At 38.6% G+C, this 23,827-nt stretch overlaps 1 protein-coding gene across 3 annotated transcripts in view; it reads right to left on the reverse strand.

Moving 5' to 3' along the window:
- Nucleotides 1-553: 553 nt before the first annotated feature.
- NUDT4 (nudix hydrolase 4) overlaps nucleotides 554-23,827 on the reverse strand; it is a 28,192-nt gene continuing 4,918 nt past the window's right edge. Inside the window, exons 2-5 of one of the 3 annotated variants that reach the window (XM_062015664.1) lie at nucleotides 14,959-15,069; nucleotides 6,608-6,652; nucleotides 4,210-4,297; nucleotides 554-1,924 (exon numbers count right to left, since the gene is read on the reverse strand). In XM_062015664.1, coding sequence (XP_061871648.1) covers nucleotides 1,722-1,924; nucleotides 4,210-4,297; nucleotides 6,608-6,652; nucleotides 14,959-15,069 — 447 coding nt within the window. In that variant the 3' untranslated portion in view covers nucleotides 554-1,721. The remainder of the gene's footprint in view (nucleotides 1,925-4,209; nucleotides 4,298-6,607; nucleotides 6,653-14,958; nucleotides 15,070-23,827) is intronic. The other 2 variants (XM_062015671.1, XM_062015677.1) reach the window with 2 other exon arrangements.

Genomic DNA, 23,827 nt, shown 5'->3' on the forward strand with positions numbered 1-23,827 from the left:
GATCATCTGTCTCCCTAGTTTCACTGCATTTACATATGGCACAAGGTTTGTTTTCTAAGGAGTAACTTGTGGCAACAACATTTTTTTTCCTAAAAAAGTGTAACAGCACAAAAAAAGTCATAGCAGCATTGTACACAATTTGTGTTAAAAAAGTAGAAGTTAACCATTTGTGTGTTGAGTAACAAAAGGTTTAAATTACATTTATTTTCCATTTTACACTCACTATTTACTGGTTGGACTATTTACAAAGGTTCAAATGCTGTGTAAGAGAAGGAGCTTTACCCAGAATAAACTTCACATGTGAGGTAACAATTCTACCTCAACCTCTGTTTTAGCTGGCTATAGAGGAGGTACAGTTGGGTTCAAATCCTAGACAAAATTCAGAACTAGGATGTTCATATGAATTTGGTTGTGTTCTTGTAGAAGAAACCATACACACAAACACACATACACACAGAGTTATCCTATGGTAAAAATGTTAAGACCAACAGTGGATTTAGTTTTCATCTTTTTGGCTGAAAGAGAGGAGAAAATAATTAAGAACAGAGAGAAGTTGGCAGCTGAACCTCATTTATTACAACTAAGTTTTTGTCAAGAGGCCAGCTTTTCATTGAAGAAGCCAAAGCAATTGATGTTAAATCAGTAGAACTGAAGTATTTAAGAACTGACTTAAAGTTGGGGCTTTCAGCACACCTTTGGAATAAGACAAAGGAGTTTTATTTTTCCACTAGTGTAAGTATCCAGCCTCTTGTCTCCAGGCCCAGGAGGGATCACTACTAGCTCCTGCTGGGCAAGACACCTCAACATCTGCTTGCTAGTAGAGACCCCTGTAACATAAGGGTGCCCCTTGGGTAAATCTCACTTTCCCCTAAACTTTATACAATTGCAGCAGACTGTAGGAATACTACTTAAGATGCTTCTCATTGAGGAGAACAAGTTTTTGGAACCTGCAGTGTAATTTCACTGTGAACAAAAACGTGTATCAAAGTGGTAGAAGGCAAAAATTTGGGGAGGAGGGGTCTGCAATGCATTTCATTTAAGTTTTCTGACAGTTCATCAGCTGACCAAGTGGCAGAACAAAGGTATAGTGGAGAGTTTGGTAGTTGCAAGACACAGTTACTGTTCTTGCTCTAGTTGTACATGACATGAAGATTGCATAGGGCAAGGCAACCTTTTGGATAACCAAGGCAAGCAGTGTTCAGTGTCCTTTTCACTTCATGGGTTGCATGTGGTTCAGTGCTTTACTGAAGCCACACTTGGCATCTCTGCCCTACACACACCCACCTACCCAAACACTGCCATCTTAAGAGCTCGGCACTTCCTCTGTGGATACCAAATAGTTTAGTAGAAGACTATTTGCTCAAGCTTTTTTCTAAGCAAGTACTCCTGCAGAACTACTGATTAAAACTGACAAGCCTTAAGTAAGCTGAACACCACTGAGATGCATATTTTACTTTAGCAGATATGGAAGGTTATATACTCAAGTATCTTCTTTTTTAAAAATGGCCTATTAAGGCATATTAAAAAAAAATCCATATGGCTTTGGTTTGCTGAAATACTATTTTACATTGTTAAAAAGGAAAAAAAAACCATGTTCAAATAAATTTGACATTATGACACATTCACATATTTCACTTAGAACTGACGGTTATACAGATGCCTACATGTGATCACAGATGTCTCCCCTTGTGATGACAGGAATAAAAAGGTAATCCAAATGTTTATCTCACAGTAGAGGGCAAGCCAGAAGTCTGTGCAGAAGTGACATATAAGGAGTTATTATCTGGAAGAGGGGGAACCACAGAGTTTCCATTAGTGGGTGAACAGCTCAGTTTCAGTTTTTCCAAGTACTCTGCATGAACAGGCTTGTGACACTGAAGGACCTTGATTGCATCTTCTACTTTAAACCATTCTCTTTTCCTTCCTGAATAAATATAATCCACAAAGAAAAGCAGAGTTACAGACTTGTCACAGCACCATTTGTTGCCATCTGATCATTCACTTTTTCACACCTTTTTTTTTTTACTTCAGAAGTTCAACTTGTCAGGCTAAAAACACCAAAAAGGTCTTGAAAGAAACTATGAACACGAGATTCACTCAAGCTTATTGAGAATACAGTTCATAATAAAGCCTTTCAGGCAACTCTTGAACCAGACACTGAGCAGAAGCTCATATAACTGTCTGTATGCTCCAAAAAAAATATCACATCTAGTCCTGGCAGGAAAGGGTATCATTGAAATGACTTAATACTGCCTTCCTAACATTGTCATGCCTAGCAGAAAACCAACCTGAAGAATGAACATAAGGAAGAATGGCTTGGTCTGATTTAGCAAGCAGCACTCCATACTCAAAACACATCCATGCATGGAGTTACTCAGGTTAGCCCCAAGGTTTTAAAAAACCAATATCCCACATACCAGCTGCACATTCAGATATGTTCCAAGGCTTATCTTAGGTAAGACAGATTTAAGACTACCTTCTACAAGTAAATCCTTTTAAAATTAGAGGCCTCTGAAAATACAGATAAGGTCAAGTATTGTTAAAGTCAAGTATTGTTAGAGTTGTATTTTTCATTTGCTTTCAGTGCCACAGGTACTATACTTGAACACCAATAAGACATCTCTAAACTGCTTGTTTCAGACCAAGGTGTGTGGCCCCACCAGGGCTGATTATCCACTCACTGGCGGCTGCAGCCCTGTTGCTGGATGCTCCTCTCTAAGCAGGAACAGATCAAACTGTCCTCACAAGACCTGTCCACTTCTAGGTGCAAGAAAAAAAATCAACCCCCAAACAATCCCACCCCTGTCAATATTGATCCTCATTAGTAATGGATGACTGATCAGTGCTGCAGTACAAGGAACCTGACATGCAATTAAGATGGTGCATTTCCCCACAGCTTGGTAGTATCAGAAACAAACCATTTTTCTCTCCACCTGAAAAGCTGATCCCAGGTTTGAAACTACCCTTACAGCTACATGTATGGAACATCTTTCATACGAGGAAAAGCTGTGGGAACTAAGGCTGTTTAGCCTGGAGGAGACTGAGGGGAGATCTTACTAACATTTATAAATATCTAAAGGGTGGGTGTCAGGAGGCTGGGACATCCCTTTTTTCTGTAGTAGCTAGCAACAGGACAAGGGGTAATGGGATGAAGCTGGAACACAAAAAGTTCCACTTAAACATAAGAAAAAACTATTTCACCGTGAGAGTGACGGAGCCCTGGCACAGGCTGCCCAGAGGGGTTGTGGAGTCTCCTTCCTTGGAGGTCTTCAAGACCCGCCTGGACATGTTCCTGTGCAACCTGATCTAGGTGACCCTGCTTCTGCAGGGGGGTGGACTAGATGATTTAGAGGTCCCTTCCAACCCCTACCATTCTGTGATTCTGTGATTTGCTGACAGATTAATAGTGTCAAGCTGATGAATGTTAACACTCCCTAAAACACCACCACCTGAAAAGGGCAAAGCATAACCCATCACAGTAGAATGTCATTTTTTAAATACCAGTTCTTAACTAAGATTGCAGCTGGACAAATAGGCTGAAAAAGCTAAGCTTGCTAGTTTTTTTTAACTTAAAGACAAACCAAGGTAGTGTTTACATACAATGATATTTAAAGTGGAAGATGCATGTAACATCAGAAAAGATGTTAGTTTAACTGCATGACTGTGGTACCTGTATGACAGACATATATATAAAATAGAACTCTCTTCAAGTCAGCTTAATTTTTCAGTAGTGATAGTGCTAAGGTGGAGGTAAATAGTAATGATTCCCCCCACCACCTTCCCAGGGTAATTGGGAAGAAGAACCTCATCAAAATTTTACAATTATTTTTTTCTCCCCCAAAGACTTTTGAAAACACCCTGGAGCATCAGAGAGCAAAACATTCTACTTTTTAAGGCCAAAATAGCCAATCAGGATATTATTGGGCCTTTAAAAAACATTAAGAGCTGTACCAGCAACTAATATTGAAGGTTACTACATCATAACCACTTAAGAGTGTCCCAATTAATATAACATAGGAAATATAACAGTATGTTGGAAGCAATGCTAGTTGTATGTGTAAAAAAAAGTGTAGAACAACATCACAGTTTCCAGCCATTTCAGTTTATAGAACAGAATTAGTGTTCCCCTCAGAATTACATGAATTGCTTCAGAAAATGTTTGCTTAATACATTTGAATTGTAGCACACGAAGACAGAGAATGGGTTTACCTATATTAACTGAATCCTCCCAGTCTTCCAGTATTTCCGTCACAGTAAGAACATAAACGTATGTCCTATGCTTCCGATCCTGGTTCTGCTTGAATAGTAGAAGCAGACATTTTAATTCTCAGCAAAAACATAAACTTACAGACTTACCACAACTATAAGATTAGAAGTTACTTACCTCTGAAGGTGACTTGCCAGCCAAAACCTGGCTTTTCTCTAAAACATCTGTACCAAGTAGGCCCAAAAGGATGGGCAAATTCAAGTTTTATGTTGAAACAAAAGTTAGTCTATTTTACTAGGCTAAAAAAACAACTCCAAAACCCAACCCAAGTAAATTTGAAGATGGTGGAGTTGGGATCAAACTGTGTTGTTGGCCATCCAAGTGTAATACTAGCAGTTGTCCACTAAGTACTGCCCAGGAGTTACCTTTTAGGCTATGTTGTAAGGTACCACAGAGTGCATTTGCTAAAAGTGTTTCCACAACTCATGTTCTTAGCTGAAAGGTGATTAAAAAAAAGCCTTTGCAAGGTGGAACCTCCACATGACATGGCCAGATCATCTGTGTAATGCTGGCTATAAATTTAGTTTCACTGGGTGAGACAAATCAAATAGCCCATGTTTGCAACCATGACAAATCCAAAAACCATTGCCATCTGTTCACTCCACAGGTTTGCCCTATTTGCAGCACCATCCACCTATTTAGAAAGCACCCCAGGCTTCTGAAGTGAGGCAGGTGAAACGAGAGCCTGAGAGAGGCCTGCTGCAGGCAGGGCTGCTATGCCACAGCCAGCCCACACAAGGCCTGTGTGCATGCTCCTTCCTGCGAGCTCCACAGCAGGCTGGCAACACACAGTTAACGGTGCTACCCCCTCACCAGACCCTTGGAAAAGGGCTGAGCTCCTAGAAAACCCACAGCCATCTACTATTACAACTATATTAAGAACCAAGAGATCTTATGCCCTAGCTCCCCTTACAGATGGTTTTTATCCTTCTGACAACTGTTGCTACTTAACTCTGTTCCACTACAAGCTGAACGTAAGTTTTAAACTGTCCTGCTTTACTGGGAAATAAAACCACTCAGATAGTTTTGTCAACATCACTATTAAATGGAGTAAATACATCTACAACATATATCCTTTCTGGCTGTAGTTCTAGAACATAGGGACACAGCAGCAGTATCATTTCAGTCTTCTCTTAGTTCCACCCAGAGGTTGCAACGTGTGCCCACCTCAGCGGTACTGACAAGTGTTTGTGGGGCATGTTGTGAAACTTTTAAGGCCTTGATTTAAATTGTAAGCAACCTAGAAAAGTGGCACTCGACTCAGATTTTAAATCTCCTTTGGTCTAGATGGTGTGTAGATGGCTTCACAGGAACATACACATTAATTAGCAAAAGAATCATCCCTTGCAGCCCCTGTTTTAAGGCAATGAGATGATATATATCCTGTTGTCTTTTGGTCCGAGCTGGGAAATACAGAATACTTCTGTAGACTAACCAGCAGAGTCAAAACACAGTTAAGTTTTTAATGTGTAGAACCATCCAGGTGTACTCAAACTCAAGTCAGAAAAAGGGCGAGTGCTACTAACTACAAACAGCAACTTGTCTAATTTTGTCATGGTTTCCTCACTTCATAATGGGAACACCTTTAGCACTGTATCAACTGCTCATACTAGTAACGTTTCACATAAGAAATAACATCAGGAATACACTGCCTCTGATTCATACTTAACCACTGGACTAAGAGACACAGCACAACACGAAGATTACCACCTACACTTCTTGAGTCTCCTGCTGCCTGCAACTTGAAGTGGGCAGCAATGATACTAGAGTCACACCTAGAGCGCACCTTTGTGCCATCAGCAGTTCACAGTCTGATGTTTACACTACAAAACACAAGTTTTGAACTATGTAGCATTCCCAAAGGTCAGCTTTATCTGTTATGCAAAGCCTTAGCTTTTTTAGGGAATTAAAGCCATAATGAGATACTTATACACTGACCTATCAATTTAGGTGTGTGAAAGTTGACAAGTTACTTCAGCAAAATCTATTCAGTGGAAAAGTCAAAATGACGCCCCTCAAAAAGGTGTGTGTGATATTTCAGAAATCCTAGTTCTGTCAGTGTTGGGTTTTGGGGGTTTTTTTGGTGTGGGCTTTTTTTAGTTTTAGATGTTGTGCAAGTACTAATTTAGTCTTTCCTGGAAAGTTCCAAGTACTTTGAAATTTTATTTGAAAGTTCACACATCATGTAAACAACTGAAGGAAATCATCTGTCTAACGTAGCATTTCCAGTAGCACTGCAAAATTATAGGCAGGTATTACTCAAGACCTTCAAGCCTGATGTTGTTGATCAGCTCTCACAAAATACTCTGTTGTTTCTAAAAGGTAAAAGAAATAGCTCACCTCAAATATCCCAAGCAGCCTGCCAAGTTTTCCCTTTACTCCAGCCTATAAAACAAACAGGAAAGTGTTCACGTGCGCTTTGTAATTAAAAGAACCAACACTGAAATTATCCAGGGAAGTAGACAGGACAAGAAATAAAGTAGTATAATAATAAATCTAGAGAAGAGCCATTAAAACTCCATTGCTGTTTTACATAGAAACTTAAGTCGAAGTCTTCGAAATACAACAAAACTGTAGGTTCCTGGGTGGATCTTGCAGCACAGTGACTTTATATATGCTAGTTTTCATGGACAAGTGTAGCTTTGGGCATGCAAGCTTAATACCAAATTTATATCCCCAATTCTCTACAGTTTTAAGTTCTTTTTCTAGTTAGTAACATTACAAAAGGCTTTCAGTTGAGAGTTTTACTCCAACTTATTAAAACAACTATGTGCGTCAGCCTGTGCTTAGTAATTTTGATGAATATAGTTAAGGCAGTTGTTATATTCTGCTAAGACTCTACAGTTTATTTTTCCCAAAGTAATATATAATGGCTTTCAACAGAAGTAGTTTAAGATCATACATTTACTCTAAACAAACCCCAGTCCATATGCCTGAGACAAAGCAAATGTAGCCTACTCATAGACAAAGCCATATTTACGATCTTTTTTAATCCTGTTTTATAATAGATACTTAAAATAGAAGCTTCTTAGCACTAAGGTGACATTTTCTAGCCTTCAGTCTTTGTTTCTAGCTTTAACCAGAGAAAGTTACTTAAGTCTTTACATAAAAAAAACACCACATGGACCTTAACTACATTTTGATGAGTAACTGATAAAAAACTAGGCAGGCTTTAGCAATACGTCTAACCAAGATCTTACTAGTGTATGTTTTCCTTGTCTGTCTTTAAGAAAGCAGATGGCTACTGTTATTTATTAAGCAGTTTTGATGAAGGGAATCTGATCACAGCCTGTGTAAATCAACAAGCCTTTTGCTTATCTAGAGCAAGAGCGAAACCTAAAGTTAATAAACTATATACAACATTCTTCTCGTCTGCTGTGATGAGGGAAAGACATAAGAGCTCAAGAAGCTGAAATTCATAAGTGGATTGATCTGCTGAAGAGTGATTAGGCAACATATTAAAGTAGTGACAGACCCTTCTTTTAGTCTGAAAGGGTCAGCTATGCCATAACAGGCATTAAAGACTCCTTGTGGCTTTACACTGGGTAATGAAAAAGCATTTATTAGCCTAAACAAAACACACATTGAAGAAATGTTCAAGTTCTACTGATCAATCATTCCCTCAACATGACAGTATCTTTTAAAAAAAAGAGAAACACAACCTAAGAAAGGATAGATTAAGTTTCTGTCCTTAATTTTTGCCCTTCTCCTCATGCAGCCCTCTCTAGGAATTACTAGATACTTGAAGATTTTTTTATTTGTGACAAACTGAACAACTAAAAAACCACAATTTCTTATCATCCTATTCCAGCAAAAGTAACAACCCAAATCTGTGGCATTAAGTGTTTTTTCAGTACTTCAGGTATCCAAGTGTGCAGCACAAGTTTTATAATTTCTTAATTTCTTCCCTAAAGTTGCAGCAAAGAACAAGACTGTTTAATATCCTTAAAGATACAGCTTAATAAGCAAACAGAGAGCCCAGTACAGACTGTAGGTTTCTCAAACATTAAGAAAAGCTTTTCCAAGTACTAAGGAACTGCTCTAAAGGGACTGTGCTCCACCAGAGGGAGGGAAAAAATAAAATGACTCCTGCACACCTCAGCCCAAACCAAAGCACCTTTTAAGATTTTGTAGCTCTTTAAGAAGTCCCAGCCAAGGCCTTATTTACATGACAACAGTTTCTTGAAGAAGGACAAAGAAACTCACCACTAATAGATGCAGGAGGGATTCTCTGAACTGCTACCTGGGAATCTTTGACAGTTAACTGGTATCCAACACATGCACAAACACCATGACCAGTACTGAACAGCTTTCACAGGGAAGTTCTTTCAAATTATGCACTCCCTTTGATACTGGCTCCAATGGAGGTAAAGGCATGAGCTGTAGCTGGCCAAAGAACTCCTCTTGGAGACCCACAGAGGAGCAGGGCACAATGAGCAGAAGGTACAGAGAAAGCTGTGGGTGCAAGCAATCCCATGCACACCTCTCCCACTGCATGCAATTTCACTACAAGCCAACCACATTAATCCCATAAACACAACAGCCTGAGCAAACCCTCTGAGCTCTGCCTGCGAGGCAGCATGGCTGCACAGCAGGGATCTGTCCTTGGGCTGGGACACCTCTCAAGGTTGCTCCTCAAAGCAATAAGATCCTTTACCCACCATAGATCATGGTATGAACCCCATGTGAGTTCTCCCTAGATGGGAACTGCACTGCAAGCCAGGCACCTCTCCCCTTGAACATCGAGAAGCATCTCTACTGAGTATTAGTTGTTTAGCTTAAGTTTTAACTAGGATGAATCACTTCAGAGTTGTAACATGTGATTTAGTTTGCTGTTTGCTTAGTGCTGCTTCACCTGAGCAGCTGGATTTGCTGAAGGCCTAGGCTGCAAGCTGTGAACTTCCACTGAGATTTACTGAATGTGTCCCTAATTAAGCAAAACACAGCCTTCAGAGCTAACTCAAATCAGGAGATAAGGAGGCTACAGTTGTCAGCAGCAGCTGCAGCTAGGCAAGATATCAACCTGTCTAGGAGATGAAAGGATCCAAGGAGGAATAAGACACCAGACTCTTGTGGGACCTAATGGTCATGGCAAGGGGCTGCTGAATAGTCTGTAAGGGTATAATTGCCTAGGGATTTTTTTCTTTGGCTTCATCTTTCTTCCTCTCTGGAGAGACCCAGCTCAAGCTGATCCTGCAGCTGCACTATTGGTTTTCATTTACTCCAAAGTCTGAGAGACTGCTTTGGGAAACCTAAGGTTCAAACTTTGGAGCGAGCTATCACCAGAAAGATCATATCAGATACTTGGTAAGTGAAATGAACAATAAGCATGATGAAACTGGAATTTTAGCCAAGTGATATATATAAAGGATTAAGTGTGCATATGTAATCCTTTAGATATAAAGGACTGACAAAGTCTGGAGCCAAGATTGGATCCAGGCACACCTAGACTCTTCTCTGAGATATTGAGTCCATTCTGAACTCCTTGACTCTATGGAAAATCTTCCTTAACCTTTTGCACATTCTTTTAGACATAAACTCTTTGACCAAATCTGGGATTAAGATTTGATCCATCTGCACCTAGACAGCTCTTGGAGGGGGAGGTCCGTTCTGAACCTCATCATTCAATAGGAGGGTCTCCCTTACCTTTTTCCATCTCTGGTTTCTCTGAACATCATTCTAAATCCATTCTAATTCAATTTTCCTTTATGCATTTCCTTCATGCAGTAAGTAATAGAGTGAAACTTGACATTGAGCTCTGTTAAGTCACTTTTGCTAACGCCTTTGACTTTGTTTCTCTAAGTGATTAAAACACGTGGCAAGATCCTAAATCAGGATTCACAACAGTACTCCCATAGTCACAAGGTGAGGTTATCAGTATTACTCTTAAGTAGAATTTACTTAACAGCTTCTCTATTTTCCCTCCAAGCAATTAGTGGTTTAAGCAAATACTTTTACCTGAGTAATTCCAAGTGAAAAAAATTAGAAGCGCTGTACCATTAAATGTAAAAATTCCTCCAAGCTTGTAATGAAGCACTTGTGCAACCAGATGTTGCTGTGTAAAAGTGATTAGTTACTGATGTCTAGTTACTCTCTAGGCAAAGATGGATGCTTCCAAATGTAGCACTGTTCCTGCAGACATTAGTGTCTCCTGAAAACATCTATACTCAAGAGTGTAAAAAGGTGAGTCTCATGACTTCCCCCCCCCCAAAAAGTAACATATTCAACAAGATCAGTGCTATCAACTTCACAGTGGTGTTTTTGAAGTGCTTTTGCCAACAGAAATATTTCCTCCAAGTTCTTATCTTAATGCATTTTCTTCTGTGACAAAATTAATCGCTAGAAGACTAAGAAACACTTCTGCTTGTACCAGAAAGCCCCACTTTCCCAGCTGTAAGCTTCTAATCCAATACAGTGGTTAAGTTCTAAACTTCAAATCATTTTGTCTCTAATAAAAATATCTTTCTTCCTTTGGCCTTTATGTAATCATGGCTGTTAAAATATGGTTCTTTAAGTAAACAGAATCCTATAGGCTATCATAAGCATGTCAGGCAGTCTAAGCTTTGTGAGAAAAGCCTGAAAAACCCAGCATTTTTTATTTATGGACAAGCTGGTGAATTAAGCACTACACCCTCCCCTTTCCTCCCGAACATTCTCTAAGCAAGTCTATACATATTATGCAGGTAAGGCCTCAAATCTGAATTTATGCATCTGCTTTAGTATTAGTCCAAATCCAACCACAAGAGGGAAAACTGTCCATTTTATCCCAGAATTTTTCTGGCTTGGAAGGCATTCACTGTTGGCGGCTCTATATGTACTGCAGTCTCAGACATGCAAGTCAGACTTGCCTTTTGTCTCCTGTAGGTGGAGCAAGAGTCACACTGCAGTTTAATTTTTAGGCTAAGAGTCTACCAGGGCAGAAAGCTGCTTAAAATCTGAAAGATTCAAGAGTTACTTCTATAGGATCTGTTGGATAGTACTTTAATGGCTATGCTCTTGAAGGCACAGTCCAAGACTAATCTAGCATGCCCTTATGAAACCCAAATGATTCTACTATACCTGCCACAAACTTTTAGCTGAAATGGTACTTTATTTTTTGAAGTATCTACCTAGTCTTAGGTCTGACACACCCTATCGTCTTTTAAATATTAAATGCTCACTGGAACAGATTCCTCTGTTTCCTGCAGTAGATCTTAGATAATATTACTGCATTTTCATTTTCTGTTGCAGCAGATTAACCTTTAGGATTAGCCTCTTCTCAGAAGCTGTATTCACATAGGTCTGTGAGGAGGCACATGTTTTTTGGTAGACATTTTAATATACTACTGAATAGAAACAAAGCAAGAGTCTTTGTTTTGTGAGATGGAAGAAGAAAAGGAAGTGGGAGCATACTCCTTCCATTTAGGAGGCTGGATGTCATCAGATTACCACCATTATTATTTCAAGATTTTTGACACCACACATGGAAAACAACTCACACTCTTATTTCCATCTTTCATACTACCCAATTAAAGACTAATCTCCATATTCATTAACTTTGTAGCTCTTCATTTAGAAGAGATTTAATACCTTTCTGAGATAGCCTTATGCTTTAACTTCATTTTGGTATTCCCCTTTCAGGTTTGTAAAAACTTATGTACCTAAGGAGCTTGGAAGGTTGTCTTCATTACTGTAACCTATGAAATGGCAGACAACCTTAAATGAAACATACTAAACCTTTAGGAGAGGTAAAAAACCCAAATCACAAAGAGGACTTAAGGATTAAAAAAAGAAAATCTGGAGTCATGCCCACAGGCAGAGTACAGAACAACTGCAGTGCACGTGGATTTGACTACCAAGTCAAGTCAAATGGGTTGCTTGGGTCAAAAGTTGCTTGGGTTTTAAACTTTAAATACATTACAGTTGGTGGAAGAGGGAGGGATATTTAGAGCCCTCAACCTATCTTATTGTCACCTATTAGCACTCCTGCCATAAAGAAATGCCACTGTAATTCCCACTATCAATGACTCCATTTAATAAACTAATTGAAACCAATGCTTGATTTATGCATGACCCCATCCTGAAGAAACATGTTTCAAACCAGTGCCCCAGTGTGCCTTTTTTGGAGTTTATTCATTCACAAAACTCTTAACAGTTCACTTCACTGTGCTGTAACCAACTTGCCAGGTGACATTGACCTTAGTATAAAAATAGAAAGGGCATCCATCTCTAGAAAGGTTAGTATGAATTTCCACAGCTCAAGTCAAAGCCCGGAATACCACTCTGGCTTTTCTTTAAAAATGGCACTTTGCATTCTTGTGGCAGCACATAAGATTCAGCCTGTAGCTTAAAAATACCTAACTTTAAGGTACAGGCTTTTAACACTTATCAGCTACAGAAACTATCAAACCCTGGAAACTCTGAAGCTGTAGAATAAGTGTCACCAAATTATTTTTGCTTATTAAGGTCCCAAGCCTTTGGTAAAAAAAAATATCTTCATGTGTTTGCAAACAAAGGTCAGAACTGAACATGACAAGTTTGTGTCTTGCTCCAGAACACGTGGGGGGAAAAAAGCATAGTCACTGTAATTGAAATGGATAAAAATTGGTTTAACTTATGAGTAAAATGCCCCTATGCTAGCACAAGAGCTTTGTATTTGCTGGATTCTCTGCCTTTAGAAACAGTTGCGCTCATGATATTAAACACTGATGAGGTTGGCATTTCAAGTCATTTATAACATGCAGCTTTTCCATTAAGAAACCTCTTACTGAGATTTTGATATCACATATATTCTAAACAGCTACAGAACAACTTAACATACAGTATATTGAAAGGTAATCAAAGCATTTGCCTAACCACATGTTTACACGTAGCTAGTTTTAAGATCCACTTTGTGTGCTAGCACTTGAACAAAATGTGATGAAAAGATAGCTTTGTGTATCAGTGATGGAGGCTGAGCTCTTTCCTCAGAATGCAAGACAAGCCTAGGGTTGCTGACTATTGCAATTCTTGACCAGAACCAACATGATGTACGAGAAAGTGCCCTGAGAAAGAAGCAAGGGAGAGAACAAAACAAGCTATGAAGTACTGCCTCACAACATAACAGCAACTATTCCTATTTTCACTTTCTGATTTGCTGTTTTGTGGGGATTCTTTTTGCCTGCTGATGTGAAAGTACGTCCAAAGGAGAAAATCAGAAGTAACACTTTGGTAAAAGTTCAGTGTCTGGGCAGTATGTGCACTTACAAATGGGCTTTTACGTTAACAGAGAAATTTTTACTGTATGAGCAGTTTCTACTATGTGATGTATCATCCAATACAATTTTTTACTCATTCCTCAGCTGTTGAAGCTTAACCTTCTCCAACACTCATGGCCCATGCGCTGCACTGCTGCAGAGATTTGCAAGCAGAGCTCCAGCAAAGTCAGAACCTGGAAACATTCCTCAGAATATTCTCAGGGCACAATCATGGGTAGTAGAAAACTAGTTATCAGCCCCTGGGTCACAATCCTCACTGCTATGCTACTTTGCTACAATGTCAGCTAATTTTGCCTGTAGCATTGCGTTCTCAGCAAGCTGAGAAGCTACACTACTCCTGTAGCTTGCAATACGTGGTCAAATCCCCACAGCAACTTTGACGTACTAACTTGCAGACAGGTTCAAGATGGTCCATTCTTTACCACCAATGAGAAAAAAACAAAACACATGACTACAGCTCAGTCAGCTCTAGCTTGACATGAGATGAGATATTCCTAGCCTTCATCTCAGACTGTGCCTTAAGTCAGATCAGCAATTAAAAGTATCAGCGTTCACAAGAACGCTGAGACAGTGGTCCTGTAGTTCACTCACTTGCCAGGATGCATCCACTTTCTGCAAAACCTTGTACCTTCTATTTAAGTATGACAAAGACTTCATAGTTTATCTGTGGTCATTTAGGCCCCGCATAATTTCTAGCTAAATCAAATGACTCTAATTTTACTTAAAGATTTGGCTTCCAGTCCTGGCTGCTAGACATTCAAGTAAACATTTTTAACAGTTTGCCTAGGAAAAATAAATAGAATGTTAAAACCCAGAACTTTGAAATTTAAGTACCATACCAGAGTAGAAAATTGCATTAATTCATCAAGACCTAAAGCTCTGTTTTGCCTAGGGGTAGGAACAGAGGCAGGAAGGCAGACTATACCTATGATGCATGCTTTATAGATAAAAAGCCTTAAAGATATGTAACAAGGCCTTTTTATAGTTGAATTCTCAATTGCTCAGATACATCTGTTTCTAATCCATTTAGTTTGCAATCTCCTCAAAGGTCTATTTAATTTCCTTTCTTAGGTAGCTACACATTAATGGTTAGTTCACCTTCAGTCTGTTCTAGAAGAGCTGCGAGTTAAACATTTTCTGCGCAAACATAGAAATGCTACACTACTATAATGCGTCATTTGGCATAAACTCACCTCTTCACTTCCATTAAGCGTTTATAAAGGCAGACAGAAATTCAGCTATGAAGTAAAAGTGTACTGGAAGCAAGTATTTTAGTTCACCTTGCCACACTGTACCCCAGTTCTAGCATACAGAACTGCAATGCCTTGAATTTCACAACCATGGAAGTCTCAGTCTAATCCTGGATAAAAAAGGCAGAGTTTCCTCTTTTTTTATTTATCCCCATCTCAAAATAGCAGCAGCAGAAAAAAATCTGGATTATTTTGGTTTTGTTACCTCTTCATACACCTCCCTGACAGCTGCTCCCCCTGGCTCCTCTTCTGGTTCCATTCCTCCACCTGGTACAATCCACTGATCTGGGTATCGGCTACTGCTTACCAACAGCACCTAGAAATAATTGCAAATGACTGTTAAAGACAGCTCACAAGTTAATAATCTTAGTATTACCTCCTTTTTCAGCAGTGCACTTATTCATCTAGCCAGATAGATCAGGACATTAGAAATAAAATGGAATAGGCAACCAGGAGCTGGAAGCAGTAAAAAAAAAAGGTGGAGTTATTAACATTCAGTCTTTTTAACATAACTAAAGACAATATCATTGTAATCTCCTTGCACAAACACTTTCAGCAGATGCTTAGGCACAATATGAAAAATACACAATACAATGTGCACAGGAACTAAGATCTACAACAAAAATCTAAGAACAATATTCTCCAATGCTAAGTCTTAGGGTCATATATACATTTAAGTGTGAAAACTAACTTCATCACACAAGCTTAATACTTCTGGAATGGCATCTTTTGACTAAAAATTGAGCTTCTGAAAGTATTTCTAATTTTTAGTCTGAGACAAGCTTCTTTTCAGTTACTGAAGTTTTAAGTTAGCATAAAACTTGCAACATGACATAACTAAATTTAAGGAGATTAACTCAGCGGCCCTTCTTCAATTTGGTTTTTTCTAACATTTCTCTTAAGAGGAAAAACTGCAATACATTAACTTTCAAATTATTTCTAAATTTATTAACTTTTTTTTTGCATGATACTTTTAATTTTGTTCTACACCAATTTAAACTCCACTGTCTATGAGACCTGTCTTTCACAATATTCAGAGCTGAGAAGATTTTAGCCACCTGTCCAGCAACCAAGGAAGCCTCATATTTGGAATAATTCACAGTAGAAGTTGATGAAAATAAGACCTTATGGAAATAAACAGTTTAACTTCTATTTCAGACTTGTCTCAATGACTAAAGACAGTGACCTGTGTAGTAACATGCTTCGTACATGGCAACACGTACATAAGCCCTACCCCAAAGTCAAAGGACAACTGTGGAGAGCAAAGGGACAGCATCAAATCTTTAAAAGCAATTAAGAGACTAACCTTTAAACTGAGGTTCCTGTTACTAAAGTATTGACTGGTGCCAGGTGACTGAATTGACAGACCAGTCCTCACCAACTAACTTTACAGTCCTTAAACTCATCTCCTGTTAATGGATTAAGTAGAAGCATAGTTCCCTGATGATGGCAACTAGGAAATGCCTGTCTCTTATACAACATCCATTTGGGCACTCATGGAAACATGGTGTAGGTTCACCTACAGAAACTGAAGAGTGTAATTAACACAACTACATACTTTGCAAATGCAACAATGTGCATGCACACTGAGGTTTCACCTAGATATTTTCTGATATTTTGTTGTTGTAATGTTTATTTGCAGTCAAAATTTTTCCTACTTTGAAGGACTCTGCTAAATAAGGAACACAGCAGAGACCTCATTTAATACAGAATCTTTTAGCACTTGATGTAAACATTCTCATTTTTTGTCACCTCATTTTATTCAGCTATCCAAAAAACTCAGAAACAGTCAGCAAAGGCAACAATGTTAGACACAAATGCCTCTCAACTTGATCTTTACAGCTAAAGGTTTTAGTTTCCTAGGATCCTTCAATAGTAAAACAAAAGATTCCAAAAGGTTCCACAGCTCTACTAAATGCAGTTTTAGAAAAAGTTTTTGAACACATTAGGTAGAGCATCTGTATCACTGCCAAGAACCACCATTTAGACAATGCTTAAAGAGCACCTGTAAAAATCACGTTAGGAATTCACTTGTGGGGTCCCAAACACAAGCATTACACATTATTTTCTGCTGATGAAACTAGCACTCACTGCAGTCACGTGGAAGCCAGCAACAACGATGAACAAAAGGATGATTATGTTACATTAAATCATTCCCAGCTTGGTTGAACGGTTTTAATCAGCATTCATTGTTTAGTTAAGGCTAAGCAAAATTTTTAATTACTACTAAGGGATAAATCAGGTTGCTGCTGCAGGCAGCATAACATAAAGCCAGGAATTATTTTATGCCTTTGTACATAGTTGACTACTGCTAGCTTGATCAATAGTCTATTAAGCTGGTTTTGTTTATCTATTGCCTTTAAATTACCCTTTTAAGAAGCAGAAACAAATACATCTAGCAAGTAATCAACATTAAAATACATCAACTCTGGTAGATAGGCTTTATAGCCATATATACAGTAAATTCCCAAGCGTTACGGGCTGGGAGTTCATTTGTCAACCATCCAAGCCTCCACTAACACTGGAACCAAAGCATTTTCTCAAGTATCTTCCCCTGGATGCTTTATTCTCCTATGATCCCACTGTTTTTACTGCCCGAATCCAAGGGACTACTCCAAGGCACATCCCCAAGACCTTCAGATGCAAAATTTTTTCCACCCAGTAAAAGCCAATAGGGCATGAGGAACCCATCATGACAGCAAAAAAAAAGTACTGAGTGGTAATCAATTTCCACAAAAGCTGGTATCTGACAATTACAAGACTGTGTGGTAGGGCTGAAATGCACTCCACTGAGATTCTTTCAGCTATGGCAGCAAGCAGTCTTGCACTCACAAGCACATTTTTTGTTTTGGTGTGTTAGTGTTTTATTCTCTGTGTTAGATGTAGTCTTTAGGTGTTTTCATCTGTAAGCATCCAGAAGACACATCTCACAGTACCAGAACGACATGTAATATAAAGATCACTTGAAAATGAAGACACCAAAAAGCTGCAGTTGATTGACAATGCACTTGCATGCCAAAAGGGGTGCAAAATCATCAGCCAAAAGCCATCCATTAATCTTCCCTTAATGTAAGCTAAGCAAGCCAGGAGACTAGGGATCTAAGTAACCTGGACATCCAGTCTCTTCTGAGGAGGTTCATGTTCACACAGATTACAGGAGCCTGATGAAAAGCATACCTGCAGAATCTAACACACCTACATTTTTTGCCTATGCATGTCAAATTTTACATCATACCTCATTAGGCTCAGAAGAAAACTTCAAGACTAGTTCCTGTGCAGAGAAATCTGTATCCCATCTTTCTGAATGCAGAGAAAGGGATGAATTTGCACCAGTGATCACCCCCTTGCTAGCAAGCATTCCATGTCTCAAAAAGCCTTACTGTTGATGACTACTCTTGTTCTAAACATTTCTAAAGTACAGAGTAATGGCATCAAATTGCTTAGATAGTTAAGCTGCAAAACTCATCTGAGAAAGTGGAAGAAGTAGTATTTTTTTCTAAGTCCTACTAACAAGGTTTTTACCTTGTTTTCAAGGCCAGGAATAGCAATGACCTCTGAGTGCAGTGAGGAAAAGAAAGTGCTAAGCAGCCCTACTTGTAATAAGCACCTATCGATATGCTTAACCAAGATATGGTTAACCAAAAACCTAAAGGTAATTACAGATCATTTGGCATCATGGGACTTGCTCACTATAAATGTTAAACCTGCAGACAAACAGCTAAAAATTTCTAGAGAAAGATGCCAAAGTTTTGGTCTATTTAGTGTTCTCAAGTAAACAAAAATCCCCCAGCTTGTGAAACAGTCAGCAGCCATATATTCCAGAAGACTATGAAATGGGAACAGCTCAGAGTAATACAAATTACAACCAAAAGGTATTCTTTTTATGTATATGTGGTGTTTTTTTCCTATCACACACAAACATGTAGAAAGTTACTTGAGGTTATTAAAAATATTGCTTTCCATCCTTCCTTAACCATAAAGCACTACAGATAAAAACAATCACATTAAAATAAATCAGCTTATGTGAAAAAAGCAAGGTTAAGGTTGAAACTCACTAGCCTACAGTTAAAAAGGTACCATTCCAGTTCCACAGAAATTACTTATTTGTCATAAGACATCTCTGTAAACTCTCCCAGCCTGATCATACCCATTCCTTTCCTCCCCACTGTACAACCCATTTTCTCCCCTCTCATCACTCACACTAATCCACTCTGTCCAACTTTGTTTGAATTATCTGATGGAGATAGCCAGTTTGCCTTTTTAATAGTAAAACTGTCAGTTAAATGGAATCACTTTCAAGTGGAAGACAATCGACTCCTCACCTCAAAAAGACCACTAAGCAAGCATGGCTCAAGTTGCAAAGAACACCACATCATTCAGGTGTACGACTAAACACTGCATAAAGAAGAGAAAGCAGGTGTAGGGAAGACAAAAGGAATTAGAACCCAAGCTCTCAGAAGGTGAGTACACATGAACAATTTCAGAAGCTTTAAACTGGCCACAGTATAGGAAAGATCGTGAAAGCAGCAAGTAGTACCTCTTCAGGCACAAAGCAAAGTGGCAAAATGCTGTTAGAGGGAACAGGTGTATAGCTCATTCTCACAGGCATCAGAAACATTGAGCAAAAAACCCCAACTTTATTCTGAGTAAAAAAAAGACAGGACCTACTTTGACAGAAGTTAGCAGCTTAGCACACTCAATATGTAAACTGCAGCCCACATGGTTAGTCTGCCAGAGTTACAAGCACCTGAAGGAGTCAAAGATGGTTTAATCCAAATACAGCTAAAAGGGTCAGTCAAGCCCTACAATTTGTTTAAAAATGGCCATAAACAGACACTCAGGCAAGAGTATGAGAAGGGAAATATTTTTTTATTCCCTTATACTTACAATCTTCAACTGTTTTCAGATCATGAGCTTCCTTAAAAAGTACTGGAAAACTACTCTGAATGCTATTACACAGAAACATTATTGATGACCAAGGAAAAGGAGCCCTTACAAACCCTTGAGCTTATTTACAGGACTCACTGTATGAATTTTTAGGCAAAAGCACATATCTCAAATTAGAGAGTACATGTCAACCTGCTACTTTAGTTATAGATTTCCTTTAGCAAACAGTTTTTGCTATTTTAAGAACTACTGCCTCATTTCAGTAGTTCTGAAACAAATTTCTTAGTTCCCCTAGGTTACTGAGATATCCTTATCCTAGAAGGCCATTGTCTCATTTTGGATTGCAGAAAGTTGAAAAAACGCAGAGCTTTACAACTTGCCATAGGAATGCCACAAAAGTAGCATTTAGTAAGAAATATATTTTTGCCTTCCTGAAAATATTCTCAGTAGAGTGATTGCTTTGTATTCCTCATGCTTTATAATCCTCATTCCTTAGTGCAATAATTTTCAAAATTGCTTTTTTTAAGCTGGAGATGTAATGTGCACAAAGTTACTGTACAGCAGTAAAAAACCCAAACCCTTGGGATATGACTTGATAGCATTTTAAAAGCTAATTGAAGTCAAGGCTGCAACATCTTTACTTTCCCCCTGACACTGGCACAATGAGTTCAGGAAGCTGATTGGGCTGAAAACTAGCTTGTACTATTAAAGCTCAGTTGTCATCCTGCACACACTCAACGGTGCTCTCAGTACACAGCTGTAAGAGGGTTGGAGCCCCACAAACCAGGGCCGAAAGGCATGACTGCAGCTACCCAACTTCAGATCAGGCCAATTCAAGAGCCTCTAACAAAGTACTTTACAGACAATAGACTGAAAAGCAGTCCCCAACTATGACAGAGGTTAAAAAGATTCAGTCTCAATGAACAGAAACTGGCAGAGCAGCAGAGAAATGGCATAACTAGCAGTACATTAATCCTAATGCTCATTAACTTGAGCACAGCATCCTGAAAGCAACCCAGAAACCTAGCTTCTGTCCATACAATATATTAAATACAGTCTGAAATATCCTCCCAACTTGAAGTAAAGGTCACTTTCTAAAGCAGCATCACAATGCTTAGACAATCAGTGCAACTTTACTGGCATTCTGAAGATGAATGTTGGAAACAGATGCATATATTTCTACAACACTTCAAGGTCAGATCTGCAAAAGAGTTTTTCTTTGAGGTCTTCTGATTTTAAGGCTGTATGGCAACAGGGAGAAACTTCTCAGGGAGAAACTTTTCTGTGTTTTCCAGAAGTTTTGCTTTAACTTGTAATTAAAACTACACTATTCTCTAAATTTCACAAGAAATTCACATATTTGGCTAACGTCATTATAGTGATGCAGATTTTGAGTACTTTCCTCTGGCTATTTAAAGTACTTTGTTTTGTTCTTTGTCTAAAGTGTTCATATCAGGAACAGACAGCAGTACACTACTATGGCACGTCAGAACACATTTCCTCACGTCAACAAGCACTCAAGTCACCTGTAACATTAGATCTCCCCCTAAGCTTTTGCATGCTCCACAGAATCAGACGTGGCAGGTCTCGCAGTGTGACGAACATTGTGGATCTTGCACCCAGCCAATATGGTAAAAAGATTCCTGGCTGCAAAAGCCCCTGCAAACAAACAAGAAACCTCCCCCTAGTATCTATAAAAGAAGTTTTACTTCCCAGGCTATGTCAGTTCCACAATCCACTTTACAGTATGACCTTCTTCCCTTATGTTTGCCAATACAGACCAAGGGAGAAGACAGATAAGGTAGTAGGGGAAGAGCTAAAAATCTTGTATTGCTGTCTGTTTCTTTTTAACTTGAAACCATGGGCTAATCTTAAGCAGAACTGGGCTTTACTGGTTACTCAGCAACATAACCTGTTTGACTAAGGGATCAGCTTCCAAATACTCGTCAGAAACAAGAGCTCCAAGTCTTTGAGAACTGTTCAGCTGCACATAAAGACATGGCAAGGTTACTTCTTGACAAGTAACACTTTTTTTTTTGTCTTTGAGATACTTTATAAAAAAAAGCCCTATATATCTTTGAAGACAAAATTGGTTTTAAAATATTTAATGGACTTATTCCACTGAAGTGCTTTAGCAGCACCAATCAGAAAGCCACTGAATTAAAATAAGCTTTTCAAGCGTTCTACAAAAAAAGACTGGAAAAAATACAGAAGCCCGTGGTCCATGAACTCACATATCTACAAAAGATACTTAAGAAAAAATGTCTACAAATCCTAGGTAAAGATATATATGCATATATCTTTCTACCTAGGGTTTGTATGTATTTCTGAAGCAGCCTGTCACTCTGCTATTTCACAGAAACCGGAAACTTAGAAGTCTTCAACACCATTGAGTTAACTGGGGCAATTCAAACAGAAGTAGCCACTAGTTTAAATCCTCAAAGTAAGCTTAGGATGGTACATGTAAACTATAATAGAAATTTTCAAGTATCTAAACACAAATATCACTAGTTCAAAAAGACAGAATCTTCTAAACAGGGCAAAACACAAAGCATGTTTTGTTGCAGGACGCCTTAGCCTGCTGTTGCACAGGTACAACCACGTTTCCTTCTTGCCTCAGCCCATTTTGAGCAATCATGCACACCATTAAACATTTGTATGGCACAGACAAGCAATACCATAGGTACTGGGGGGAAAAAAAAAAATAGTGGAGGTTTTGCAGTAAAAAAAACCCAAACAGCTGATAGTTGACTGATTTTGGTATCTGAAGAAGCACAAGTGACGAAATGAAGCTTCCTGCCATGGTGGACAGCTGAATTCCTACAGCTTTTCTGAACTTGCAGGGTTCCACCACTAGCAAACAACTGCAGTTTGTCAAAAAAGATCCTAACACAAAAGCAAGGTGCATATCCAAGGCCTGCAGAAAGCTGCTTTTCTGTGGAAGTAGGGATAATAGGGCACATTTAGTTTGTAAGTTGGTTACCTGGTAGAAATCCTACCACAGCAACCTAACATTCAGTTATTTTTCTTAACCTTAACACAAGCTTAAGCCACTGCAGAACCCTATGCAAGCCTGCAGAAATATACATCATAAGCTGACACTGTCTTTGTAGATATATAAAAAAAAGCCATTTTGGAAGCTGTTTGTAAATCTTGCTTTTTTGAGCTATACCCCTTTCTACACCACACAGACGTTCAAAGATCAAGAAAATGCTGGGGAAACAATAAGGCAGCAATAATTCTATGTCAATTATTCTTCCTTATCATAGCAGGACAAGGACATTAGATAGAACAAGTGAAATCTACAGTGCATATTGAAATTCTCTGGTACTTTAAGATATGTCTGCATTCTATTAGGCAAACACAGAGCAAGACAGCTAATCTGTATCAGTCCAAATATTGTTTTGGAGAGTGTGCAGCCTTAAATATGGTGCCATGGTCATGCTCCAAGTTAGATTTTTAAAACACACATCTGTGTATTTACACCTGAGACCTTACACTGAAGGATAAAGAAATCAAATGACAAATTCAGTCAAATACAGAAGATCTTTCATTGTTGCACAAACTTAGTTACAATTCCTGCAATGCCCTATTTTGCCAGTGTAGTCGGTGACAATTCTGGGCCCTGGTTTTATAGATAGGTTTTATAGCACATTTCTGGTTTTCACATAGTTTAGATCATAGCAAATAAAAATAATGCTTAACTTTTTATTATTCTTTAATAAAACTATCGCTAATATGAAGCAACAGCTGTAGGAAACCAGAGAGCGTTACTACTCTGTAAAACAATGGAATGGTAACCACCAGAACAAGGTAAACAAAGGTTTCCTAAATCTTGACATTCCACAGCCCAATAAATAAAAATCTCAAAATCAGACCAAAATGGAGATAAAAATGAAGGCTCCTTCTACACAAGGTAATAGTTGTCATGCCATGCTACAGGACAAAAAATTAATTCTATATTTTCCTAAGTGTGTGATAATACAGTTATCCTCACTGCTGTCTCAGTAGTAACAAAATCCTTCCCATCTATCTTCATCACATGTACAAAGCTGAACAACAAAAATAGCAACATTAAAAATTGAAAAGCTGCAAATTTTTCTTTGCAGATAAAACTATATTTTTTTTTTTAGACCTGCTACTAGCAACTACTATCTGAACACTAAAGTCGGGCTTTCAATGCCATA

The sequence above is a fragment of the Colius striatus genome, chromosome 1, assembly GCF_028858725.1.
Source record: "Colius striatus isolate bColStr4 chromosome 1, bColStr4.1.hap1, whole genome shotgun sequence".
Classification (NCBI taxonomy): Eukaryota; Metazoa; Chordata; class Aves; order Coliiformes; family Coliidae; genus Colius; species Colius striatus.